Source organism: Notamacropus eugenii, chromosome 4, assembly GCF_028372415.1.
Source record: "Notamacropus eugenii isolate mMacEug1 chromosome 4, mMacEug1.pri_v2, whole genome shotgun sequence".
Classification (NCBI taxonomy): Eukaryota; Metazoa; Chordata; class Mammalia; order Diprotodontia; family Macropodidae; genus Notamacropus; species Notamacropus eugenii.
In genome coordinates, this window is record NC_092875.1 from 244,021,870 (window position 1) to 244,047,032 (window position 25,163).

At 41.7% G+C, this 25,163-nt stretch overlaps 2 protein-coding genes across 2 annotated transcripts in view; both read right to left on the reverse strand.

Annotated features, from left to right (window-relative positions):
* Window positions 1–954: 954 nt before the first annotated feature.
* Window positions 955–13,945, reverse strand: TYMS (thymidylate synthetase). The gene is made up of 7 exons (XM_072604341.1): window positions 13,153–13,945; window positions 9,879–9,952; window positions 6,492–6,666; window positions 5,245–5,346; window positions 3,582–3,757; window positions 2,634–2,705; window positions 955–1,364 (listed from the first exon to the last, which is right to left on the reverse strand). The coding sequence occupies exons 1-7, from the start codon at window positions 13,424–13,426 to the stop codon at window positions 1,227–1,229; spliced, it is 1,011 nt and encodes a 336-aa protein (XP_072460442.1). The 5' UTR covers window positions 13,427–13,945; the 3' UTR covers window positions 955–1,226.
* Window positions 13,946–20,687: 6,742 nt separating this feature from the next.
* Window positions 20,688–25,163, reverse strand: part of CLUL1 (clusterin like 1) — a 30,807-nt gene continuing 26,331 nt past the window's right edge. Inside the window, exon 8 of the mRNA XM_072599496.1 lies at window positions 20,688–21,182. The gene's annotated coding sequence lies outside the window, so the exon portion shown is untranslated. The remainder of the gene's footprint in view (window positions 21,183–25,163) is intronic.

Sequence of the window (25,163 nt, forward strand, 5' to 3'; positions counted from 1 at the left end):
AGCAGAAATAACTGGAATGGGAAGGTCAGGATATGCCTCCTGTAGGAATAACATTTGGAGTCTTTGATGGCCGGCAACCTCCTGTGCAGGCAACTCGAGGCCACTGAGCATGCTCCTGCAGGGCACCAGATTTCTTATCCTCCAAAACTGCTTATCAGCCCTCTCTCCCCAAGAAAAAAGTAGGTCCAAGCACACCCAAGAACTACACCATTGGTGTCAAGGCTGTGTTGCTTCAGAGCACAGGTACCTTCATGACTCATTTGTTGTTTTGAGAAGGTAAACAGATAAAGCAGGATATTTGTGGGGGCAAGGATAGCTCTGCTCTCCTGAGCCATGCCTTGGGTACATACACCATAGGAACAGGCCTCCTTAAGGCCAGGCCCAAAGACATTACTGGAACAGCAGCTTTCATGACTCCATCTATGAAACTCTTATTTCCTATGCCATCTATTCCTGGGGAGGGGCGGGAAGGAAACCTCTGAAATACAGAAAGAATTATTGTAGAAGGGATTATTTTCCGAAAGCTGACAGAATTTGATGGCCACATGGTTCTTTCAGTTCAGATTCTGTAACAAGCAAAGCCAACCCATAATGAAACTCAGTTTTCAGAAAGTAGAAAAATCCTATACCTAGAGTGACTTCCATGAATTATTGGTTTTGTCATCTATATACAATCATTGTGTAACAACATATGTTATTTCCCCATCTTTCATGGTGTCAAAAAATGTTACTTGCTAACGAATTTTTAAATGGAAAAAAGTCAAAGAGTGATATTTTAGTTGTCTTGTACCTTACACCCGCCTCAATGTTCTACACTTAGTAAATGCTCCATAAAGCATCTGTTGATGGAGATAGAGTAAGATAGTACAGTGACTTCTCCCACTGGTGACTAGAGAATTCATGTGTAGTGAGACACAGCTGTAGTGCATTAGAGAATAAGAAAATAACCTACTCTGCAATGCAAGAACTGCTTTATTTTAATAATTACATAAGACTAAAACTGTCACTTTGTTTATGACCATTCCATACATTTGGAATAGTGGCATTCACTTGTGGACTTATTTCAGATCCAACTATTTTATATACATGTACACACACATGATAATAACTGGATCTGTGAGCACCTGTGTTTCCTAACCCTTTTTCATGTCTTTATGATATAAACTACATTCTACACCATATCCTGGAAAAGAGGGAACACATTTTCAGCTGGGCATCAGGCTACTTTAGACGGCCATCTCCATTTTAATAGCTGGGTGAGGGTTGTAATCTTCAATCAGGAAGTCCTCAGCCTTGAAATCATCAATGGTTTCAACTCTTCGAAGAATTTTGAGCTTAGGGAAAGGTCTTGGTTCTCGCTGAATCTAAAAGTTAAGTTAAAAGGTTGTCAGATTACCACTACACAGCCATAGAAAATGACTCACCTGAATTTTTTGTGGCTGAATATGGGAAACCATCATTTAGGCACCATATGAGTTGGCAATACAGCATATGTAGTGCAAACTTAAGTGTCTACACAGCAGCAGTGGATAGTGTTAGGCCTGAATTCAGGAAGACCTGAGTTTAAATCCAGCCTCAGATAAATACTAGCTGCATGAACCTGGACAAGTCACTTTACCTGTCTGCCTCAGTTTCCTCAACTGTAAAATGAAAATAGTAATAGCACCTACCTGCACATGTCTGGCATGTTTTAGGTGCTTAATAAATGCTTGTTTCCTTCTTACATAAGCAACAACCTGTTCTAGGTATCTGCAGGCTTTCCTGCATAGGTAGGCTAAGCATATTTTTAATAAACTTTCTTCCCTATTTCCAAACTACGGATTAATTCTAGGGTCTGCATTTTAGAAATACATTATAGAATTATTGATTTGATGAGCAGTCAGATTACCAATAAGTGAATACAGCTTTGATAGAAGCTACAGATATATGGAGCTGGCTCAAAATTAAATTCAAAGGTGAGGCTTTCCATGATGCCAAACTGCTCATTATTGTAAAGAATGATGTCTTCACTGTGGTATGCCCCATGTCTAGGGATGCAAATCAGAATACTACATATTTGGAAGAATGAAAATAACAAGTAACTCAGAGAATGACAGATTCATGGTGGGCATTAGTAGGCTACAGCATACAAGAGAGCTAGTGGTTCAGTAGATAAGAGTATTGTGCCTGGAGTCAGACCTGAGTTCAAATCCAGCCTTAAACACTTTCTAGTTATGTGACTCTGGGCAAGTCACCTAACTTCTGATAGCCTGCCAGAAGGATCCACAGGATAAAGAAATGGCAAACTACTCTAACATCTTTGCCAAGAAAACTCCATGGACAGTAGGTCCATGAAGTCACAAAGAGTCAGACATGATTGATCAACTGAATGAGGCAGCTAGGTGGTGCAGTAGATAGATCTTTCTGACTCCAGGACCGGTGATCTGAGTTCAAATATGACCTCAGACACTTAGCAGCTACATGACCCTGATCAGGTCATTTAACCCTGTTTACCTTTATCCGCTGGAGAAGGAAATGGCAAACCAATCTAGTACCTTGGCCAAGAAAACCCCACAGACAGATGTAGAGTTGGACAGAACAACACTGCACATGCACAAACACACGTACACATGCACTCAGAAAAACTGCCTTACCTGAATTTTCAGTGGCTCAATATGATTCAGGTATATGTGAGCATCTCCCAGAGTGTGTACAAAATCACCTGGCTAAAATACAGTGAGAAGAAACAAAGCAGTAATGGTGCTAGTTTAAACTCAAACCAAAGAAAACACAGTACACGATCCACTTTTTCCAAAACAAAAGATCCCAAACAACTCAGTTAAAAAATATAAGTCACACCAGGCACTTTAATAAGTCTTGAACTCACCATGCTTGTTTTAGACTTGCTCTTCCTATAAAATGTCATAAAATCAAAGATTCGGACTAGGAAGATCTCTTAGAGATCAAGTTCAACATCCTCATTTTATTTTTTTATTAATATTTATTGAGCAAGTTAAGAAGCATATTTGACATTTTATGATCTACTCCTGTCAGTTTTAGGAATTCTTTATATATTTCCCTAGGTGGCCTTATCTCAACCTTTTAAGAATGAGTTCATTTATTTTTCTTTCTGAAAGCCTTGGAAGTAACCAGGGTTTTTTTTTTAACCTTATTTAAAGGTTTTGAGTTTCAAATTCTATTCCCCTTTCCTCCAGCCTCCCTTTGCACTTCACTGACAGTGAGCCATCAGAGGTAGGTTATACATGTGCGACGAACATCCTCATTTTAAAGAGGAGAAAAGTGAGGCAGACAAAAGTTAAGTGACATAGCTAATGTCTGAGATAGGATTTGAACTCAGGTCTTCCTGACTTCCATCTAGGATTCTGTCCACTCCACTGTACTGCCTTTCATCAAAACCTTTCCTTGTAACACACGGCAACAAGAAAATTAAAGGTTTAGTCCCCAATTTTATTGGAAGGTAAAGAATGAAACAATTCTCATTCTTAAAATTTATTTTCTCCATCTGATCCTAAAAAGTGGTAAATGATTATTCTAACACTGAGGAACACAGTGGTTCATTTGATGCTTAAGAGGTTTCTTACCTTCAGGCCTGTGACATGAGCAATCATGTAGGTGAGCAGGGCATAACTGGCGATGTTGAACGGCACCCCGAGGCCCATGTCTCCAGAGCGCTGGTACAGCTGACAAGAAAGCTCACCATTCAGTACGTAGAACTGGCAGAGAGCATGGCATGGAGGCAGTGCCATCAGAGGAAGATCTGAGACCAGGAGCGGGAGAAAAGGGAGACAGTGTATCAGCATAGCTCTAAAGATATGACATGACGGGACGTTAAAAACACGCCAACTACTGTACTCTTTATTTAAACTGGCATCAAAATAACGCGGTGATGACCAAGATGATGGCAGCTGGTGTTTATGCAGAACTTTAGGATAGCAAAGTGCTTTGCAAACTTTACTTTGTTTGATTCTCGGAACAACACTGAAAGGTAGGGGCTGTTATCCCCATTTTACAGAGAGGAAACTGAGTCAGGTAGACGTTAAGTGGCTTGCCCAAGGTCACACAGATGCTAAGTGTCAGAAGCTGGATTTGAACTCTGGTTTTCCTGACCCTGGATCTGGAGCTCTACTCATGAGCCATATAGATGCTACAGTGACAGTAAGAGAAAGATGACTAGTTAGAACTCTGGTAGATTATATATGGCCAGGGACTTTTGTTTCTCTCTGTACCCCTGATGCCTGGCACATAATTTGTTGTTGAGTCATTTTTCAGTCTCTTCATGACCCCATTTGGTGTTTTCTTGCCAAAGTCACTGGAATGGTTTGCCAATTCCTTCTCCAGCTCATTTTACAGATGAGAAAACTGAGGCAAACAGGGTTAAGTGACTTGCCCAGGGTCATGTAGCTAGTAAGTATCAGAGACTAGACTTGAACTCCTGAAGATGAACTCCTGATTCCAAGCCCAGTACACTATTTACTACTGCGCCACCTAGCTGCCCTGGCTAATAGTAGGTGTTAAATGCTTACTAGCTGGGAAAAGATAAGGATTTTAAGCTTCCACATTTAGTTTCTTTTGCTCAGTATAGCAGGGATTACAGGCTTCATGTCCTTTTCTGGGCAACTGTGGGATTACATAATACCTGTAATGTTATATGAAGGTAACGGGCACCATCTTGTTCTTAACAACTTTTAAAACAGGACTGAAATTAGATTAGAGCTCTGTCAGAATTCTCTGTTAACGATCCCATTTGGGTTCTCTTGGCAAAGATAATGGAGTGGTTTGTCATTTCCTTCTCTAGCTCATTTTACAGGTGAGGAAACTGAGGCAAACAGGGTTAAGTGACTCGTCCAGGACATTACATAGCTAGTACCTGAGGCCAGATTTGAACTTATGAGGATAGTCTTCCTGACTCTAGGGCCAGAGTTCTATACACTAGCTGTCCAGCAACAACGAAGGTCGACTCCTTCCAGCTCTAAAATTCTACAGTCTTTTGTATCTTCTTTCTGCTCTCATCCTACTGTTTCTAAATATTTCTGAATTTTTTTTTCTGTTACGATGCCTCCCCAGAACAGAACTATTAAGAAAAGTTTTGCACAAGTGATGGGCTGGCCAGAGGTTCAAAGAAAGCTCTTACCCTATATGCCAACATATAATTTTTAGATATCTCCTAAATGCTTAAATCCAAATGAATTCTGATGTTTTTGAAAAGCCAGTTTATGATTATGATTTATTTGAAAGTGTAGCTACCTTTAGGATTCCAAGCACACATAATGATCCTTCTGTCATCAGGGTTGGTTTTAATTGTATCAATGACCTTCTGTAGTTGATCCACTCCTTGCCCAGAGTAATCTGAAGGAAAAAAAATCCCAGAAATATTTAAACAACAGAACAAGAGCAGAAAGAACAGAGAAGATTGTAGAATCTTTAACCTTCTACTTAAAAATGCTGAAATCATGAAATAGCCTTTACCAGTGCTAGAAGGTTCCTCTGTTGGAAGGTTCTTTCTTAGACTGAGCTAAAGATTCAAACTGAGGTCTTCTTGGCTCTAAGGGTATCATTCTACCTACTACATAATGCTTGCCTGTTATCCTGTACCCCAAACAGCTGTTACTTGGCTTTGAATTTGTAAAAACTTTTTTCAAAAGAGGATTATGAGTTTGGTTGTTTTAAAAGACACCAAAGTTAGAGATAAATTAGGGAAACTATGTCCTTGAAGGGATGCCAAGTAGAATAGGTGGTAGCAGTGGCTAGGATCAGGCAGGCCAAGTCCCAGGAATTCCCGAAAGCCTGTGATGATAAGTGCTTTATTGTGGATAAAAATTATTATGTTATTTTTTTATTTTAAAATCCAGTTTTATTTTCACTTCCAAATTCCCCACCCCACTGAGAAGGCAAGAAAAACAAAGCTCATTATTACAACCAGGAATAATTGTACAAAACATTCTATGTTATTTCTATTATGTGTAAAGCACTTAGATTATTGTAAATCTATAAAGAGATAAATAGAGGCAAATAGGGAGAGCTCCCAGATAGACTAACAAAGATAGGACCAAGGGGAAGTAAGTTCTGCTATTTGGAGCCTGTGGATTGAGTCTGTTAGCCTGATGTCTTGGGTTCAAATGCCACCTCTGGGTCCTCAGTGTGATCTTAGAACCTTCTCAGGCCTGTTTCCTCATCTGTAAAATGAGAGGGTTAGACTAGACTATCTCTGAGGCCTCTTCCAACTCTATAATCTATGATCCCCTATAAAGAAACCTCCCTGGGGAAAATGCTTTGGGGTTCAGCTTTGGAAGGTATGCCCTGCCTCCCCAGCATTTCTTCACACAACCCACGAGAGAGATATTTCTCCAGGAAACCTCATATGGGTACAGAATGAGTACTTTTTTTCTCCCCCAGTATACTTATTTCCTCACACTCTTGTCTGAAATAAAAGAATACGCCTACACTCTTGGCAACACAAGTGAAAATCTGACTCATTGCTCATGTCTCCTCACCTGTGTTCATCTCTTTGTATTCTGCCCCAAAATGTCTCCACTGGAAACCATACACTGGTCCCAAATCTCCTTCCTCCCTGGTAGTGAACCCCTGCTTGTCCAAAAAGTCTCGAGATCCATTGGCATCCCAGATTTTCACTCCTTTGGCAGAGAGCTCTTTAGCATTTGTGGAACCCTAGGAGAAGTAGGGAAAAAAGTGCAGTCATTTTATACACCTAGAAGAAAACTCAAGGGCCTGATGAGATGGCATTGCCTATCCATGGTAATTCTTGCCCTCTGTGAAAGCAGTGAGATACATCTCTATCTTTTAAGTTCCCAAGAGAGGCTAGATGGTGTGGTGGAATCACACTTAGGAGACACAAGACATAGGCTTCATGAAGCAGGCTCACTCATCTTGGACAAGTCACTTAATTTCTTTGACCCAAAACCTCCTTATCTGTAAAATGGGGATAATATGGATGAAACCTGCATTGCACTGTATCTCCCCTCACAGGACTGTTATAAGGATCAAATGAAGTAATGGCTGTAAGACCACCTTGTAAGAAGATACTATTTTCCCCATTTTCCAGATGAGTGAAAAGTGCCACATAAATATAAACCAAAGAGCAGGGGAAAATAAATATGTATCTTCTCCCTCCTCCCAAAAAAAAAAAAACCAACCCAAAACCAAGCTGCTATTTCTTGCCTCTCCTCCCTTCTCCCTTAAAGTCAATTTTTTCTTTACCTCTCACCTTTTCTAAGTACTCCCATTTTTCAACACATTTTTTTCTACCTTCCAAATAACTCTTCAAAATAGTCTATTCTCCATCCTTTTCTCATAAAAAATTCAATTTGAAAGTTCCCATTTCTCTAATTTTTTCTTTTTCCAAGGTTTATTAAGCACTTACTATGTAACCAGTACTGCTAGGCCCCAGGAATAGTGACAAAAGATCATGGTTCCTGCTATCAGACAGGTTACACAATCAGAATACAATTAAATGCATCTCAGAGATGAAAGTGCTAGAGGAGATTCAAGGAAGGAGGGATAACTAGCAGTTGAGGGAAGGGGAGGCTTTCTGAAGGTGGTGGACCTTGGAAAGAATTTCACCAGCTGTGGCTTCCAGGAAACAACACAGACAAATTAGAGAGTCAAGAGAACAGGATGCAATGGAATGGATAAGCAGGAACAGTTTGGCTGGAATGTAGACTGTGTTCAGAGGAGCAGTATACATTACGCCTGAAAACCAGGTTGGGCCACATTCTGGAGGGTCTTTAAGTAGGCCAAGCAAAGATGCCTGCATTTTGTCTGGTGGGCAGTGGGGAGCCACTGAAGCTTTTTGAGCAAAGAAATGAGACAATTTTTAGCGGCAATGTGAAGGAGAGCCTAGAGAAAAAGGGAGACCAGTCAGGAGGCTGTTTTAATAGTGCAAACAAGAGCGTTAATGAGGGCGTAAAAGCTAGCAGGGGGAATGGAAAAGGCTAAATGTGAGAGATAATTGCCAATGCAGAATCAACAGGCCTTGGGAATGGATTAGAATGGAAGAGGGAAGAGTCAGGTGCCAAGTCAGCTGAGTCAGCAAGCATCAACAGAAGGAAGTGCTGAGATTAAGAGGGACCACAAAAGGCTTCTTGAATATTTTGGGGGACTTGAAGGAAACCAAGGAAGCCAGGAGCAGGGAGATGAGGGAGAGAATTCCAGGCTTGAGAAAATGCCCAGAATCCAGACACAGAATGTCCTGTGTGAAAAACAGCAAGGAGGCTGGCATCACTGGACACGCCTTGAAACCATTTTGGGGAGGGCCTTCTGGAATGATACCCAAAGAGTTAAGAACAACTTCAAGCGATCAAGGCATTTTGACTACTATAAATACCCAAACTAACTAATTGCAAAGGACATAAGAAGGAAGATGCTATCTGCATCCAGAGAAAAAACTGATAAATGGAAGTACGTATGGAACAGTTTTATATATACACATACACACACATTTATGTCTAATGGTAGCCATGGGAGGAGGGAAGAAAAAAAAAGATTTACATGATAATGTTAAATATTTTAAAGAAATATCAAGTTATACATAAAAGATTTGCTGTTTCATATGCAATCTTTTTAAAAATTATGTTAAGAAAATGCTTGTTTTATTCCATAAATGAAAAGTAAGAGAAATAAATTAAAAAAAAATGTTTATGTCATCAAAAAAACCATACTCAGGAAGAAAAGCAGAATGGAAACAGGGAATGAGGAATTCTATTTTAGACCAGGTGATTTTGTTTACACAATATCCAAGTGTTACACCAGCAGGCAATTGGAAATATAGGAATGGAGCCTGGGGAAGGGTTAAAACTACACTTGAGAATCATTTGCATGAAGGAGATAACCAGAGTCATCCTAAGAGATGAAAACTGCCAAGGCAGAGAGACTCTTGAGAACAGAGAACTGAGCACATCCACACTTAAGGGGGAGAAGGAAGAAATATAAGACACAGGACAGCAATATCAGTCCTCCCTCAGCTTCCATATCAAGTTGTTCAGTCACATCCAACTCTTCCTGACCCCATTTGAGGTTTTTTTGGCAATGATAATGGAGTGGTTTGCCATTTCCTTCAGGAACTAAGGCAAACAGGATCAAGTGACTTATCCAGGGTCACACAGCCAGTTAAGTGTCTGAGACCCTGTTTGAACTCCAGGTCTGGCACTGTATCCACTGCTCCATCTAGCTGCCCAAGACTTTTGGCTTAGTGCTGTTAAGTTCTAGAGTCAAAGATTAGGTAATTGAATCTTTTGATAATGGGCTTTAGCGTTATTCTAACAGCTCAACACCTGGGAAGATACATTAGACCTAACATAGAGCATCCATGGCCTCCAGGCATAAGAATCTCACAGCTTGTGGGTAGGGAAGGAAGGCCAGAATATGACAAGCCCTGAGAGGAGGAGGAGGAGGAAGAGGATAAAGGAAGAGATCATAGGGGTTTTGGGACATGGCCAGTTATATCTGACTGTCTTCTCTTCCCTGTGAACCATTTTTAATTCAGTTCTTGTGAATAGTGATACTTTCTCACTAAGATGTTTTTTTATCTTAAAAAAATAAGTTATTGATAGCTTTCTTATATCGCCTTCTTTTCCAAATATGTCTCTCCCTCTGCTTTATCTAGGGAGCCAGCTCTTGAGAAAAAAACAGCTCAGAAAAACTAACACATCAATCTTCTAGTATATGTAATGTTCCACACCCATAGCCTGCCTCCTCTGGGGCTTCTATTTTCTAAGCAGATAACTTCAATGGCTTCCTGCCTGTCCCAGAGGTGAGGCAGAGTTTAACATCATGATGTTAGGGAAAACCAAAGCAGTAATAACACTGTTCTTTAGAGAAATTAGATGATGAGAACTTCAGGCATCCAGCTAGAAATACTTTACCTTAATAAACCACAGCAGCTCCTCCAGCACACCCTTCCAGAACACACGCTTGGTTGTCAGCAAAGGAAACTCATCTGAAAAAACCCCCACAAAGAATCACAGAAAATTTTGCATTAGAAAGTAAGGTTACCCTGAAAGGGCTATTCTGTGCTGCTACAAAAATTTGTGCAAAGGGAGTCACTGCCCTCCATAGCCACATAGCACTGATGTTACCTACATTAGCAAAAAACCAAACTAGGAAACCATGGATTCATTACAACCAGCCTCTTACCACCTGCCACACACAATTCAAGGTGTTCTGCTGAAAAAAGTTAGGATGCCCAGATGGAAACAAAAAATGTGTTCTGGTGTGTCACACAAGCTGCCTCTTTAGCTCAAATGTTGTAGACCACCATGAAAACACCCTCCAGGACAAAGTCCCCTGAATCTTGATGGATACCAGAAAAGACTCAGGGCTGGGCGACTACTCCATAGTCCATTTATCCCACAAATGATTAATTTGCTCAATCTAGCAGGGCCAAAAAGAAATTAGGTTAAAGGCAAATGAAAGTATTAAAAATTAGGAATCCAAATAACTGCTCGTGGATATTGAATATCTTCATATCATTTGCTTAGAACAGAACCTAAACTATACCATGCACATGTACTTTTCACAACCTCTGGAGGATGGATGGGTATCATTTGCATTTGGCAAGGGTTAGAAAATTTTTATTTAAGTCAATGTTCTGAATATAGTTGGAAAGAACTTCAGAGGCTATTATCTAGTCCAGTCCCTTTATTTCACTGAGGCAATTGGGGTTAAGTAACTTGCGCAGGGTCAGGCAGTAGTTAAGTACCCAGTGTCTGAGGCCAAATTTGAACATGGGTCCTCCTGACTCCAGGACTGGAGGACATGGAGGACACTCCATGTGTCCTATCCACAGGCCCCTTATTTTAAAGGTGAGGAAGTGAAGGCCCAGAGTTCAGCTGACTTCTCCCAATTCACAAGGTACTAAGCAGCAGGTCCTGTATACCAAACCCATGGTCCTTTTCCACTTTCTCAGTATATTTCCAAGGGGAACCTGTATCCCAAAATACTTTCCTGTGGGACTTTTAGGTACCTTTGGGAATCATGGGTGATCTTGCCTTCCTGGTGCTGGGGTACAGGCCTCAATCTGACTCCAAAGGTGCAGAGCAGGGTTTAGGCTTGTTATATCAACACATCTCCCTGGTTATCAATAATCCCAAAATAACTGTAGATGGCTTGACTGAACTGCTGATTTTTCATGGAACTGAAATGCACAGTGTATTTGTGGAGCAGGGATGAAGAAGGCACTTGGAGGATCTCTCATATTCTTTGTGTCAGTGACAGATAGGAATGAAACTGGTGGGGATGACTAGTCAGGGAAACTGAGGGATAGCAGGTGGAACACATACTCCTAGTTCTCTCTTCCTCTGCTTCAAGTATCAAGTGAAATTTCCAGCTCCCATTTCTATATTGCATACTCAAATGGTACACTCCCCTTGCATGTTACTTTGGCCACCAAATCCCAATGACCAGGGCAAGGGGTTAACAACAACAGAAGCCTTTCTTAAAGGCTTCTCATACCTCAATCAAATGAGATATTATGTTCAGAACTTTGTAATCCTTAAGTCCTATAATATTATTATTATTCTGTTAAGATTATTATATTCTAGCTATTATGATGATTATTTCAGAGCCTGTTTCTTTTTTTGTTTCTAGTGTCTAACACATAGAGGGTGCTTAAAAATGCTTTTTGATAATTAGATTCAGTCTCCTCGTTGAGATAAGAGGCAAGAATATAAGTCTTATTATCACAGAAACCCTGCTACACATCATATGAAGGAAGGAACTAGAGGATCTTAGAACCAGAACTGGAAGAGACCTCAAAGACCACCTGGTCCAACCCTCTGACTTTGGAGACAAAGAAACTGAGGTAATTTTAAGGCAGCCAGACAGTTTAGTGGATAGTACACTTGATGTGGAGAGTCAGGAAAACCTAAATTCAAATCTAGCTTCAGACACTAGCTGTGTGACCCTGGGCAAGTCACTTAACCTTCACTTGATTAGGGTTCTCCATCTGTGCAACGTGGATAATAATAGCCCCTGCCTCCCAGGGTTGCTGTAAGGATTCAATAAGACAATATTGTTAAGAATTTTGCAAACCTTAAAAAGCTATATAAACGCTAGATATTATTAAAACAACTTGCCCCAGATCACACAAGTGATAAACAGGAGAGGTAAGTAAGCACCATCTCTAGGTGGAGTAGTGGATGGAGCTGGACTTGGAGGCAGGAAGAGCCCAGTTCAAATTCTGCCAGGATACTATTAACTATGGCACTGAGGAAATCACTCAGCCATCTCTCTGGCCTAAGTGTTTACGTTTGTAAAATGGAGGGGGTTGGCCTGGATGACATCCTGCTCTAAATCTGTGATCCTATAATTGGGTCCTCAAGTCCAACTTGAAGGTGTCTGTCCCTCTTTTCCCGGTCTCTATGGGCTGGCTGAAGTACACTGGACAGCCCTGGGTTGGCTGGCCTTAAGATCCCAATGCTGCCAAGTTTTGGTGGTGTCCTATTGAGCATATCCAGGTAGCTAGGTGGGGAAGCAGATAGAGGGGCCTCCCTGCAGTCAGGAGGGCCTGAGCTCAAATCTAGCCTCAGACAGTTCCTAGCGGTGTGACCCTGGGCAAATCACTTAATCTGGTTCCCTTTATCTACTGAAGAAGATGGCAACCCCCTGCAGTGTCTCCCCAAATTAGGTCACGAAGAATTAGGCACGAAAAAATCTACTGAGCAAGTCTCCCGAGGGCTGTGGGGACGGGGTCGACATAAGGACCAAACGCTGTGAAACGGTGATGCCCAAGCTTGGACCCAAAGGGGCAGAAGAAGGCCCCTGCCCCGGCCCTGGGCAGAGGGGCCTCCCCTGGGCACGCACTGTCAGGCCTTCTCACTGTTACTCTGAGAGACGGGCAGGGGCTTAGGTAATGGAGGGGGATGCCAATACAAAACCCCACGTGCCTCTCGTGGGTGACTTTCCTCGGTTACCAGGACGTCCTAAGGCCTGCGAAGCGCTGGGCTCCCACGACCACCCAGGGAGGCCGGGCACGCCGGCGGGCCCACCTCAGCCTGGAGAAGAGGGGCCATATGGACCCCGATCAGTCCCCGAGGTAAGAGTCAGAGCTGGGCGGGAAAGGGACCGCGTGGCGTGGGCGCCTCGGGCCTGGCCCGCCCTCCCTCTCCCAGCCCCGCCCCGCCAGCCCCCGTCCCGAACCTCGGAGGTTGTAGCGGGCTTGCAGACCGAACACAGACACGGTGCCAGTGCCCGTGCGGTCCTCCTTCTTGCAGCCGTGCTGGAGGATGTGCTCGATCTGGTCCAGATACTGCTTCTCCCCGTGCAGCCCGGGCGGCGGGCTGGGGCTGGGGCTGGGGCTGGAGCCGGGGCTGGGGCTGGAGTCGGAGCCCGGGCCGGCGGCGGCGGCGTCCCGGGGCTCGGCCCTGGGCTCCGGGGCCAGTTGGCTCTGCAGTTCAGACCCTGCGGCGGGCATGGCTGGGGTGCGGGGTAGGAGACCCGGGGACGGCAGAGTACCGCAGCCTGAGCTGGCCCTGTTTGGCGCCTTTTGTTTTAATTTGGGCAACTCCTCTTCCTGCTGCACGAAATAAACGAAATTTCCGCTCCCAGAGACCAAGAGGAGGACGCCCCGGCCGCGGCGTGTGCCCCGGGGCGTGCGGAGGTCGGGCCGGGGCGAGAACTCGCCGGCAGCCCTCTCCCCCTGCTCCCCGGGGCTCCCAGCTGCGCAGTTCTGGCGTCCGAGTGGTGCAGGCGGCTGAGCCTGGGCAGAGCGGTCTGCTGGGGACCCTCAGCACCGAGCCCCCCACCTTCCCAGCCTGACCTCCGGGCTGCCCCCTCACCACACGTGCCCGCCCTGGCTCCTGGAATGCCCTCCTTCCTCCGCCCAGACCACTCACTGCCCAGGCCGCCTTCCAAAAGGTCCCAGGAAGGCCTTCCCCGACCCTTAGGCACTTAGTCCGCGAGCCTTCCCTTAGTGGATACTTTGTATACCTCCGCTTGCCTGGTTTCCGCCCGTTAGATTGCAAGCTCCCTGAGGGCCAGGCTCGCCTTTCGCCTCTTTGTATCCTCCGCGCTTGGCTTTGTGCCTGGCGCTTGATAGGCGCCTTCTAAATGGTCATGAATTGCGTAATGGATAACCTCACCGGAGGAGAAGGGAAGCTCCTGGAGAGCAGGGGGTATCCCTTGTCTCTTTCTGAATGCTCTAATGCTTAGCACTGCGGCCAGGCACATAACAGGCGTTTAACCAATACTCGTTGATAGATAAACCATAAATAACCGTCCTCACCCCAATAGAATATAAGCACCTTAAAGGCAGGGGGATAATTGAAAAATGCTCTTTGAATGGAAGTGATTCGAAAGAGAGATCCTGGAACCTCTTTCCATCCTCAGAAGAGACCGGTTTCCTCAAAGCCTGGGGCCTTAGGATTTCGGTTCAGTATATAGCTTGGGTTGTAAACATTTGAGAGGCATTTAATAAAAATACAGAGCTCATGAAGCCAGGAAGACCTGTTTACAAATCCCTGGCAGGTACTGGTTCTGTGACTTTGGGCCAGAAGGTTCAACCTACATTAATAGGGATTTGCTCAATTTCTCACATCCCAGTGAATCACAGATCTGGCCCCTATCCCTGTATGCGTATATCCAGAACTCATTTAGGGTTCCCCATCTATTCCCAACAGGTACTGACTTTTAATGTGGTCATAACTGCAGACAAGAATCATGCCCTTGATGTTCCTGAAGTCTAACTTTATAGCTATAAATCAAGTGATTATAAATTCCCCGTATTCTCCTTGCTAAATTGTCTGGAAGGGGTAGTATCATAGAGTAGAGGAACTTTCAAGGTTAACCAGCCTCAATCTCCCACCACTCCTGAATCCCCTCTGCTCCTACTCTTGTCTTTCAGTCATGTCCCACTCTTTGTGACCCTACTTGGGATTTTCATGGAGTGGTTTGCCATATCCTTCGACAGCTCATTTTACAGATGAGAAACTGAGGCAAACAAGGTTAAGTGACTTGCCCAGGGTCACACAGTTAGTATTAGGCTGTATTTGAACTCGGGTAGTCCTGACTCCAAGCTTCCAGTAAGGAGCCCTGGAATAGCCTTTAAACAGGAGTTGGATGGATAACAATTAGCTCCTCTTAAGGATTTATGAGATCTTTGTAGTTCAGTAAACATCTGTGGCCAAAGGAACTATAGTTATCCATCTTTGGTAGTTTTCTTGACTTCTGGGGGATCAACCCCTAGAAATTAGAAAACGTTTTCCCCGTCAGTCCCTGGTTCCACTACCTAACTTGATGAACAAAAACAGAAAAATATTCTTTTATCCAGCAGGAGGTCTTTTTCCAAATAAACCACTTTCTAAAAGACACTTCACTGAACAGTAATCTGACAGAACAGAAGAAAGAAATTAAAAGACTAGGCAGCAAGAATTCATATGAGCATCCCCAAAGGCCTTTAAAGTTGAGGTCACTCATATTCTTTTTCAGGTTGTGTATTTGGCTTTAAGTCAAAAGTGCCACAAGAACATGGGAAATCTTCATAGATAATGGAAAACTCCAAGTTTAAAAACATCCACTTTGCTGCTTTTTTGGCATAAAAATTTTAATACAGGGCTAGAAAAGAACTTGAAGTTGTTTCAGTACATCCTGATCCCTTTGGTCAGACCATTCCACAAAAGGGAGTTAGCTCAAGTTTTGAAGGCCTGACTTAATCTGTCATAGTAAATTTCTTCCTATGCAATATGGATATAAAATGTGTATGACTTGCCACACAGGACTGTTGTGAAGAAAGTACACTAGAAACCTTAAAGTACTGTATAAATGAGTTGTTATTTTTAACATTAAATTCAGGTGATTTTGTGGATTATCTGCCATCTCAGATTTTGATGTCTCTACTAGGTAGAATTATTGGAGGTTGACTTTAATAAGGCTAATTTTGGATTTTTCATGCACTCTACATCCTAGCTCCCCAAATTCAGTGTTCCCTGACCTGTGCCCAAACTATGGTATACACTGATTTCCTCTCCATCTCACTGAAATGCACCCTCATTTCACTTTTACCTCTTATAATTCCTAGCTTTCTTCAAAGTCCAGGTGTTTCCTCTTATGGGCAGCCTTTCCTGATTCTCCTCACCCCCACAGCTGCTCCCCACAATCTGTTGGTGCTCTGTCTATCCCCATTACATTGTATTTAAAAATGAGAAGCTTTTGCTGATTCCCATCCCCCACTGCACCCCAATGATTCTCCAATCCATTATCTTGTATTTATTTATTCGAGTTAATGCATCCCCTGGGTAAATTCCTTGGAGAGGGGGAAGTTTTCTTCCTTTTGTCTTTGTTTTCTCAGAACTTATCACAGTGCCTTTCACCCAGTTCAGGTGCTTAAATAAATACATCTTGGAGTAGATTGGAAAACATCTTTCCCAGCACAGATATTTCAAGCCACCTGATCATTATAGATTGAAATAACAGAGCACATGCTCCTGTAAAAGCTTCCTAATTACAGGATTTTCAGGATGTTTTGTGTACGATGTAAAAGATGCACCATTTTAATTCATTTTGTGTGACCTACATCCACATTAACATCAAAAGAGCCCTGTGACCAACCTTCAATGAATAGAAGTCAAGGTAGGGGTTGAGGGGGTGACTGAGAAAAGGGCTGGAATAAGAGAAAAATGTCAGTTTTTCTTAACAATTCTTCATTAGCATTTCTGAGATACCCATTATATGCAGAGCATTAGTGTAGACTCTCTTTTTCCTTTTACATGACCTTCTCCCTCCCCATTTCTTTTTCTTGCCTTCTTTCTTAGTTTCAGTTAAGAAGGTAGCACCTTGTGACCTGAGTTGAACTTAAAGTCTGAAAGACCTGCATTCAAATCGTGCCTGAGATACGTACTGGCTACATGACCCTGAGCAAGTCACTCTCAGAAACCCGTTTTTTCATCTGTAAAATGCAGGAGTTGGACTTAATGTCCTTCCAGCTCTAAATCGATGAGTGCATGATTACACACGTTTATTATTATATATAACTATATATTATACATAAATGCTTATTCCTTTTTCCTCCCCCTTATACCTTAGAAATCGCTACACTACACATCAGGGCTTGCTTGCCTGATCTTTTTGCTGATTCTCTAGACTTAAGAAACCGATGGAGAAAATGTTAATAATGCAGATTAAACGCTTGCCCTGGAGTCTGGAGCACCTGAATTCAAATTTGACCTCTGATACTAGCTGTATGACCCTGGGCAACTCACTTAACCACAATTGCCTCCAAAAGACAAACAAAAATTAAAAGTGTGTCATGCACGCATTTTCCCCCCCAGAAAGCCACTTGTAAAACATTTACAGTACATAACCAGTACACCCCTGATTCAAGAAAAAGAATTCTTAAATCAAAGGGAATGTGTATATGTATGTGCAAATGGCCAAGAAATACATGTGTTCAATTACAAGGCAGTTTTAGACATGGACATTAAGATTACCTCAGAACTAGCTGTCTGGAAAAGGTAAATGCATTCTTAAGCATAGGTCAAAACTCAATATTTTGATATGCAGGTGAGGGCAAAAGCTATGCACAAATAAGTTTTATATTTTGTCCCTCTTTGTTTCCAGCTTTACTTCAAAACAATTCTTCCAGTTTGAATCAGAGGAGGTTTCTAGACTTCTGGTTTAGCTCTAAGTGATCAGATTTCCATCTTGACCTATTCTCACCTTGTCCTAAAATCATAGACAGAGGATGTGGTAAAGATCATAAAATATTAGAGCTTGAAACAATCTTAAAGGTCATTTACTGGAATCCATTATTTCATAAAAGAGGAAATGGATGATTGAGGGAGGGGAAGCCAGAGACTCAAGTTTTCATGATATTAAGGGTATTAGATGAGTTCTTGAAATAGCATTTCCCAATGGCCTCCTCTAATTTATCAGGCCATAAGTGCCTAGAAAAAAGACAAAGTCTTATCTAACCTTTGTATTTCCTCCAGAATGTACAAGAAATATTTGCTGAATTTAATTCACATCAGATCTGTAACAAATGTTTTCCCCAATTAAATTGAATTGACTTACCCTCAGTTGCTAAGTGGCAGGGCCAGGACTATATTCAAGCACTCAATTTCCAGTAATCTTTCCATTTCATATCAAATATTAGATCCATCATGAAAGTACTCAAGTACCTCCCATGGAGTAATTTAATGCTAGAAAAATCTGGCTGAATGGGCCCTATACATTTGAGATGCAACATGGAAGAATGAAAGAATATCATTCTTTATACAAAGGGTATATATACTTCTTGGTGTTAATTATTAGGCCAAAATTAGCACAGGCAGCAGAGAATTGATCCATACTTTGTTGCATCTCGGCTTCAGAGACTGCACTGAGTACACAATCATCTGCAAACAGAATATCACGCACCAACACTCCCTCCACTTTGGTCTTGGCTTGTAGCCTTTTCAAATTGAAGAACTTACCATCAGTACAGTAGTTGACATTGATACCGTGTTCATCCTCATGGAAAGCATTTGTCAACATGGCTGGAAACATCATGCTAAAAAGCATGGGAGCAAGCATACAGCACTGTTTCACTCCATTGGTGACTGGGAAGGCACAAGAGCATTGTCCATTATCCAAAATCAGAGCAAACGTGCCATCATGAAATTGACATGTAATAGTGATGAACTTCTCCAGGCAACCAAATTTTGACATAATTTAATAACACAGGTACTCCATCAGCCATCATCACACCATTCATATGTGGAACCATTCATTACAATAAATGGAGAAGTTTTGAATGCTGTGGAGAAGTTCACTTACCTTGGTAGCATACTTTCCAGGGACATACACATTGACAAGGAGGTTGATGCACACATTGTCAGAGCTAGCTCAGTGTTTGGGAGGCTCCAAAGAAAAGTTTGGCAGAGAAGAGGTATTAGACTGACTACCAAACTGAAGGTCTACAGAGCCGTGTTGACCTCATTGTTGTATGCTTGTGAAGCATGGAGTCTACCAGTGCCATGCCAGGAAACTGAATCGCTTCCATTTGAACTGTATTAGGAAGATTCTGAGGATAATCCTGGCAGGATAAGGTACCAGACACTGAAGTCCTTGCTTGAGCTGAACTGCCAAGCATTCAAGCTATGCTTCAGAGAGCACAACTCCGATGGGCTGGCCATTTTGTTCTAATGCAAAATATGTACTTGCCAAAAAGACTATTTTATGGAGAACTCACATGGGGCAGGTGATCACATGGTCAGAAGAAGCGATACAAGGACACTCTTAAGGTCTCTCTCAAGAACTTTGGATTTGACTGCAACATGGGAGACACTGGCACAGGACTGCTCAGCATGGCGTGCCCACCTCAGAAAGGGTGCTGAGCTCTATGAGCAAAGCAGAATTGAGATTGCACAAAGTAAACGTAGGATGTGTAAATTTGGAGTATCCACCCCCCAAAATTTATACGTACTATCTGTGCCCAACCTGTGGTAGAGCATTCAGAGCTTGTATTGGTCTTGAATGGGAACAGATTTAGTGAAGACTTCTCAGGGATATGGAGTCTTCTCCTTAGAGTAAAAGAGACCTTGGGCCCAGGTTTCCATTCTTCCAGTCAGGTGATTTCCATATAAGGCTATGTAGTGCATTAGGATCAATGATTGGATATGACTCACTAACTCCTCAATACCTAATTTGCATATGCGCACCGCAGTCTGCAGTCCTCACATAAATCCACCTGATTTGCATAAGTTCTCAATGCCCAATTTGCATGAGTTGACGGTGCTTCATTTGCATATATTTTCAATGCCTAATTTGCATATAATGACATGTATTTTCATGGGCTTTGTAACGTTTAGCGAGAGGGGGAATTTGAACCGGGTTGCAAAAGGGATTGGTTAGATTTCACGCCTACGATGTAAGACCTTGCTTCTCAGCCAACGAGAATAATGGTCAGCGGTGGGAGGGGGAATTTTCGAGTCAGGGTCTGTATAAATTGCCATTTTACTTCTGTAAGGCTCCTCCTGACTCCAGCTTTACTGCTGAAGGGACCACTTCTCTTGAGAACTGAATAAAGGAGATTTTCTATTTTTACTTTGAGATGCCTCTGAGCAGTCAATCTGAGTAAGGCGGGGAGAGGGGGTCATGCTATCCCACACAGTCTGATCAGCCACAATTGGAAACACTGAAACTTCACTTTATCGTGGTAATGTCATTTTGGTCCTCTACAAAAACGTACAACAACCAACCAACCATATATACTTTAAAAAATAAAGAGAATCTGATTTTGCCATTTGCTTCCATTATAATTTTTTAAAACACTTTATCTTCCAGTGGGAATAATTATCTCCAATTTTCAGTGACTCCAGACAATTGAACATTCTCTGCTTGGTGTCTCTGGTCAAAGGGAGTAAACTAATGCAATCATTAAAGAGTTATGTAGAAAAGGAATTCCTTACATGAATTATTTTGTAAACCAAAAGAATCCTTTGTAAGGCTGAGTCACCTTTTTTCCTTGAAATACCTCTTGGGCCTTGGGCTAGTCCTTTATCTCACATCCTTCAAATTCATGATCTATAAGATTACACTGGTTAAGGTCTAAAGACTTCCTGTCGATCTCTAAGGTTCTAGGATCCTTTTTACTGATTTCACCAGCAAAGAGCAGTTTAACAAAAGCTTTAGTTTACATTCATGAGATGTTGCTAGTATGGTCCAAGAAGAACGACTGAATGTCAACCAAAAGCAACGTGTGTTTTTCATTAAAATATTTATTGCCATGTTTGAAAAAAATATTACTGTCAATTATCATTTTTAAAGTCAATGCCTACTATAAATGTGAAAATGAATTGAAGGAAAGCCGCCTTTCTTATTTAGAAAACAACATATTAGTAAAACAGACATTTCAGGGACTAGATCTTCATTTGTCTGGTGTTTAAACAAAACCCACAAGATATGAAGCATCTATGTAATTGCTTTACCTTAAAAAAAAAGCTTAAAGCATGTTTTAAAATTATAATACTAATTAAATTTTATTTAAATTATCCAATTATAATAGAATGTATTAAATTATAATAGAAAATTATTCACTTCTCAGTCCTTCGTGGCATTCAAAACTAATATTTTACCTTCAAAAAACTACATATTTAGTGTGTTCATCACATCGTTCTCCTCTATTTCACATTCTGGGACCTTCGACGAAGGGGTGAGTCTAGATCTTAGATGTTAGATGGGTCAGATCATCTCATCTTTAAAAAAGAAAGGCAGTAATAATATTATTGCAGAACACATCAGAAATCAAAATTCTGTATGTTTATTATCTGTACTGCTTTAGTTAGAATGGGATAGAAAGGATGTGTCCTTGTCAAGTTACAAATACTCCTCCAGTGTTTGGCATCATTTAGCTTCCTTTGGGGAAAAGTAAGAGAAAGAGTGATAAAACAGCAATATGAGGCTTCTAGTAATTACTTTTATCATTATAGTCTAAAGTGTAAGAAAATAGAATAAGTATCTTTAGTTCTTGAAAAATAAACAAATATTATTAGCCATTAAATAAGCAGCAAATTAACTGTAAAATTCTGTTTATTCCCTGTTTGATTAGATGTTCACTGCTTCCTGAGGTTTTCCTAGATCGTAGATGAACCTTTCTCTCTTGTGGGAAAGTCAAATAGCTTTTTGGTGCTTTCCCTGCTCCCAGTTGATGAACAATAAACATTTATTATTTATGGAATAACAGATACATTTCTGTTAAATTTGCACTTAATAAATAGGCACTTAATAGCACTTAATGTTCTAGGTATTATAAATGATAATATCGTAGAAGTATAGATTTAGAGAGGGAAGGGCCAACAGAAGCTATTGATTCCAGTCTATACATCATACAGATGAGGAAACTGAGACCCAGAGAGGTTCTAAGACTTTTCCAGGAGCGTGCAGCTATTAAGTGTGTGAGATGGGATTTGAACACAGGTCTTTCTGTTTCCTAAGTGCCCTATCCATAAAGTGGCATGTGGACAAGAGATAGACAAGTAAAGCATTTCCTAAATGCTTAGTAGGAGTCCCTGTGCTTGGGATACAAAACCCAGAAAACAAGAAACTTACACTCTAATAAAAGCGACGCTGAAAATGAGAGGAAACAGAATTCTCCCAGTAAGTCAAGCACTTTTTTTTTGTTGATGAAGGGATAGTGAGATGGGATGGCACTTCAAAATGGCCTGTTGTTCCTTATGAAAATTAAAGTTCACTTGGAGCTAAGTGCTTCCCTTGTAGTTTATAGCACCTAATAGGGAGGTGATATGATGTAGCAGAAAGAAAAATGAATCTGGAATGTGGAGAACTGACTTCAGTTGTAAGACCTTGAGTAAAGTCACCATCTTTCTGGTTCTGTTTCCTTCTCTATAAAATAAGGGAGTTGGACACTTTTATAGTTCTTAGAGCCCATGATAACATACCCAATATGTAAGGGGTGTGCGTGTTTGTGTGTGTGTGTGTGTGTGTGTGTGTGTGTGTGTGTGTGTGTGTGTGTTATTGAGTTAATTCATCAAATCCTCCCACCCCACTTAATGGCTTACAGTAATTGACAGGAGTTTACTAGGTTCCAGAGAGTTCACTGAGACAAACCATTCCAATTTGAATTTTATGAACAGCTAGGAAGGAATATCAAACACAGTTCGATCTAGTCACAAGCAATCAGTGACCTCCCAAAGAGGCCCAGTGCTAGATTCTACATTGCTGGCTGGCACTTGGAGTTGGACTACCTGGGAAATTTTAGGTAGGAAACAGCTCTCAGATTTGCATGACTTCCCACTATTGTTATAGAGCCATTTCCTCTTTCAAACTGAAAGACAGGAAGGCATTCTGTGAAGCCTTCCTAGCAGGATCCAGTCCCTGGCAGCCACACCTCCCTCTTTTAATCAAGATAATAGGGAAGGGGAAAGAAGCATTTATTAAACACCTGTCATTTTGTTGGCATTTGGTAATGCCCTTTAGTATAGTGCCCAAATACATAGTAGGCACCTGTAGAGGTTTCCTCCAATGCTCTGTCTTGGGCCCTCTTCTTTTTTTTTTTTTTTTGGTCTACCTCGCTTGGTGATCATATCAACTCCCATGATTTCACAGTCATTTTCATGTATATGATTCCCAGATACCTAGCCCTAATCTCCCTCCTGAGTACTAGTCACACATTATCAACTGACTTTAAAGGACATCTTGAACTGGATGTTACACAGGTGTTTCAGATTCATCATGTCATGTTTGTTAAACCGAACTCAATATCTTTTCCCTCAAAACCTACTAGCCCTCTTCCAGACTTTCCTAGTATTACTGAGAGTAGCCTCGCTCTCCCAGACACCTCTCTATCATTCTCTTTGACCACTCACTTTCCCTCCCCATATGTCCAAGCAAACCTTATTTCTACCTTCTCAACATCTTTCCCATTATGTCCCTTTCCACTCACATAACCACCACCCTAGTTTAGGCCCTTATCACATAGCCTTCTATGAACCAACTATGTGCCAGACCTACTATGTGCCAGACACTCTGCCAAGTGCTGCCTCATATCTTCATTCCAATCCATCTGCCACATAGCTGCCAAAATGAGTGCAGATCTAACCATGTCCTGTTCTCCTATTCAATAATCCCCAATGTTTCCCTATAGGGAATCTTCTTATAGAATCAAATATAACTTCCTTTGTTTAGCATTTAAAATTCTTCCCAACCAGAGCCTCTTGAGGATTAAATTCTAGTCCTTCTAATGGCAAGGGGCCACTTCTATGCCATGCTGCACTGCTAAGTGCTAAGAATACAAAGACAGAAGTGAAGCTGTCCCATCTTTGATGATAGCTCCTTGGACTTTGTGGTCCTTTTTTTCCTTCCTTTCTAGTCTTGTAACATTTCCATTCACCCTATGATATGGTCATACCGGTTTACTTGCTATTCTCAAACGATGCCCTATGTCCTGTCCCAAGAATATTGCATCCACTGTCCTCCACACGTGGAAATGCTCTCTCTCCTCACTTCTGTCTTTTGGAGTCCTTCCAAAGTCATCTTCTGGAGGAGGCCTTTCCTGGTCCTCCCAGAAGGGAGTGCCTTGATTTTTAGGGTGGCTACCTTCCAGGATATAATCTTAGAGGTTTTTCCCCATTAGTTTGTAAACTCTTTGAGGGCAGGATTGTTTTTGCTTTCCTTTTGTATTCTCAGGGTTTAGAACTTTCCCAGCAGGTGAAGGTGCTTAATAAATGCTTGTTGACTGGTTAAATCTATTATACTTGATAATAACCAGTTATTTAATGCTTCAGAAACTCCTTCCCCTGAGATAGATCACTACCTCCATTTTAGGGGAATTATCTGACTGAGAGGTTAAACTACCTGCCTCTGGTCACATAGGAGGCCTTAAATGGAAGTCTTTTTGACTTATGAAAGTTTCTGAGGAACTGATATTATTTGCTTTTGTCTTGGTATATCTGGGACCTAACACCTAGGAAACCTTGAATAAATGTTTGTCGAATGGAAATGGCTCAATCCCTAAATGCTTTTGAGCCATGGAGAGATAAGAAGACTTCACTAGGTCTTTGGCAGGTATCAGGATATGAGTGAGATCATTAGACTGAGGAAGGTACAGTAGCCTTTATGGAGGGACTCAGCAAGCTAAGCCAGGAGGAGTCTTGGCTTGGAGGGGAAGATGTCTGGGTCTAGAAGGCAGAGTCTGCTTCAAGGAAGTCTCACTGTTACAGCCCTTTTCTAGCTAGGTCTGACTAGCACTTAAAGGTTGCCAAGGGTGTGGTTTGTGTGAGTAAGTTGGCCCTGGCAGTGGGAACTCAACCTTATTAGGCTTGCTTCCCTCTGGATGATAGGGTAGGCACCAAGTAATTAGGAAGTCACTGGTTGTGGCATATTCTGGAGACTTTCCCTGATCCACATTGTATAGGACAGTTTAACAAATAGCTTTCATTTGTATTAAATTGCAAACAAGGCCCAACAAAAATTTTTCAACGTCACTAAAATACACCGAAAAACATAGGTAGAGACTACCCCAAAATGTCATATATAGCTTAATTATGCATTGAAGACAGTCCATTAAATATGGTGTCTCAGTAAGAAGATAGATCATAAAGAAGTGAGAGCCTTCAGGATGGAAGTTGCTAAAGTTCCCTTCTAATAATTACAAAAAAACAATGTTTAGATTCTGGCGATCACCGTTATAAAATAGGCCTAGTGGTCTAGAGACCTTT

Coding starts and splice junctions, on each gene's coding strand:
- TYMS (XM_072604341.1), bottom strand. CDS start 13,426: ATGCCCGCCGCAGGGTCTGAACTGCAGAGCCAACTGGCCCCGGAGCCC. Junction 9,953..13,152: donor AGCCCGCTACAACCTCCGAG/GTTCGGGACGGG, acceptor GGGTTTTTTCAG/ATGAGTTTCCTTTGCTGACA. Junction 1,365..2,633: donor TTGAGCCACTGAAAATTCAG/GTAAGGCAGTTT, acceptor CTTAACTTTTAG/ATTCAGCGAGAACCAAGACC.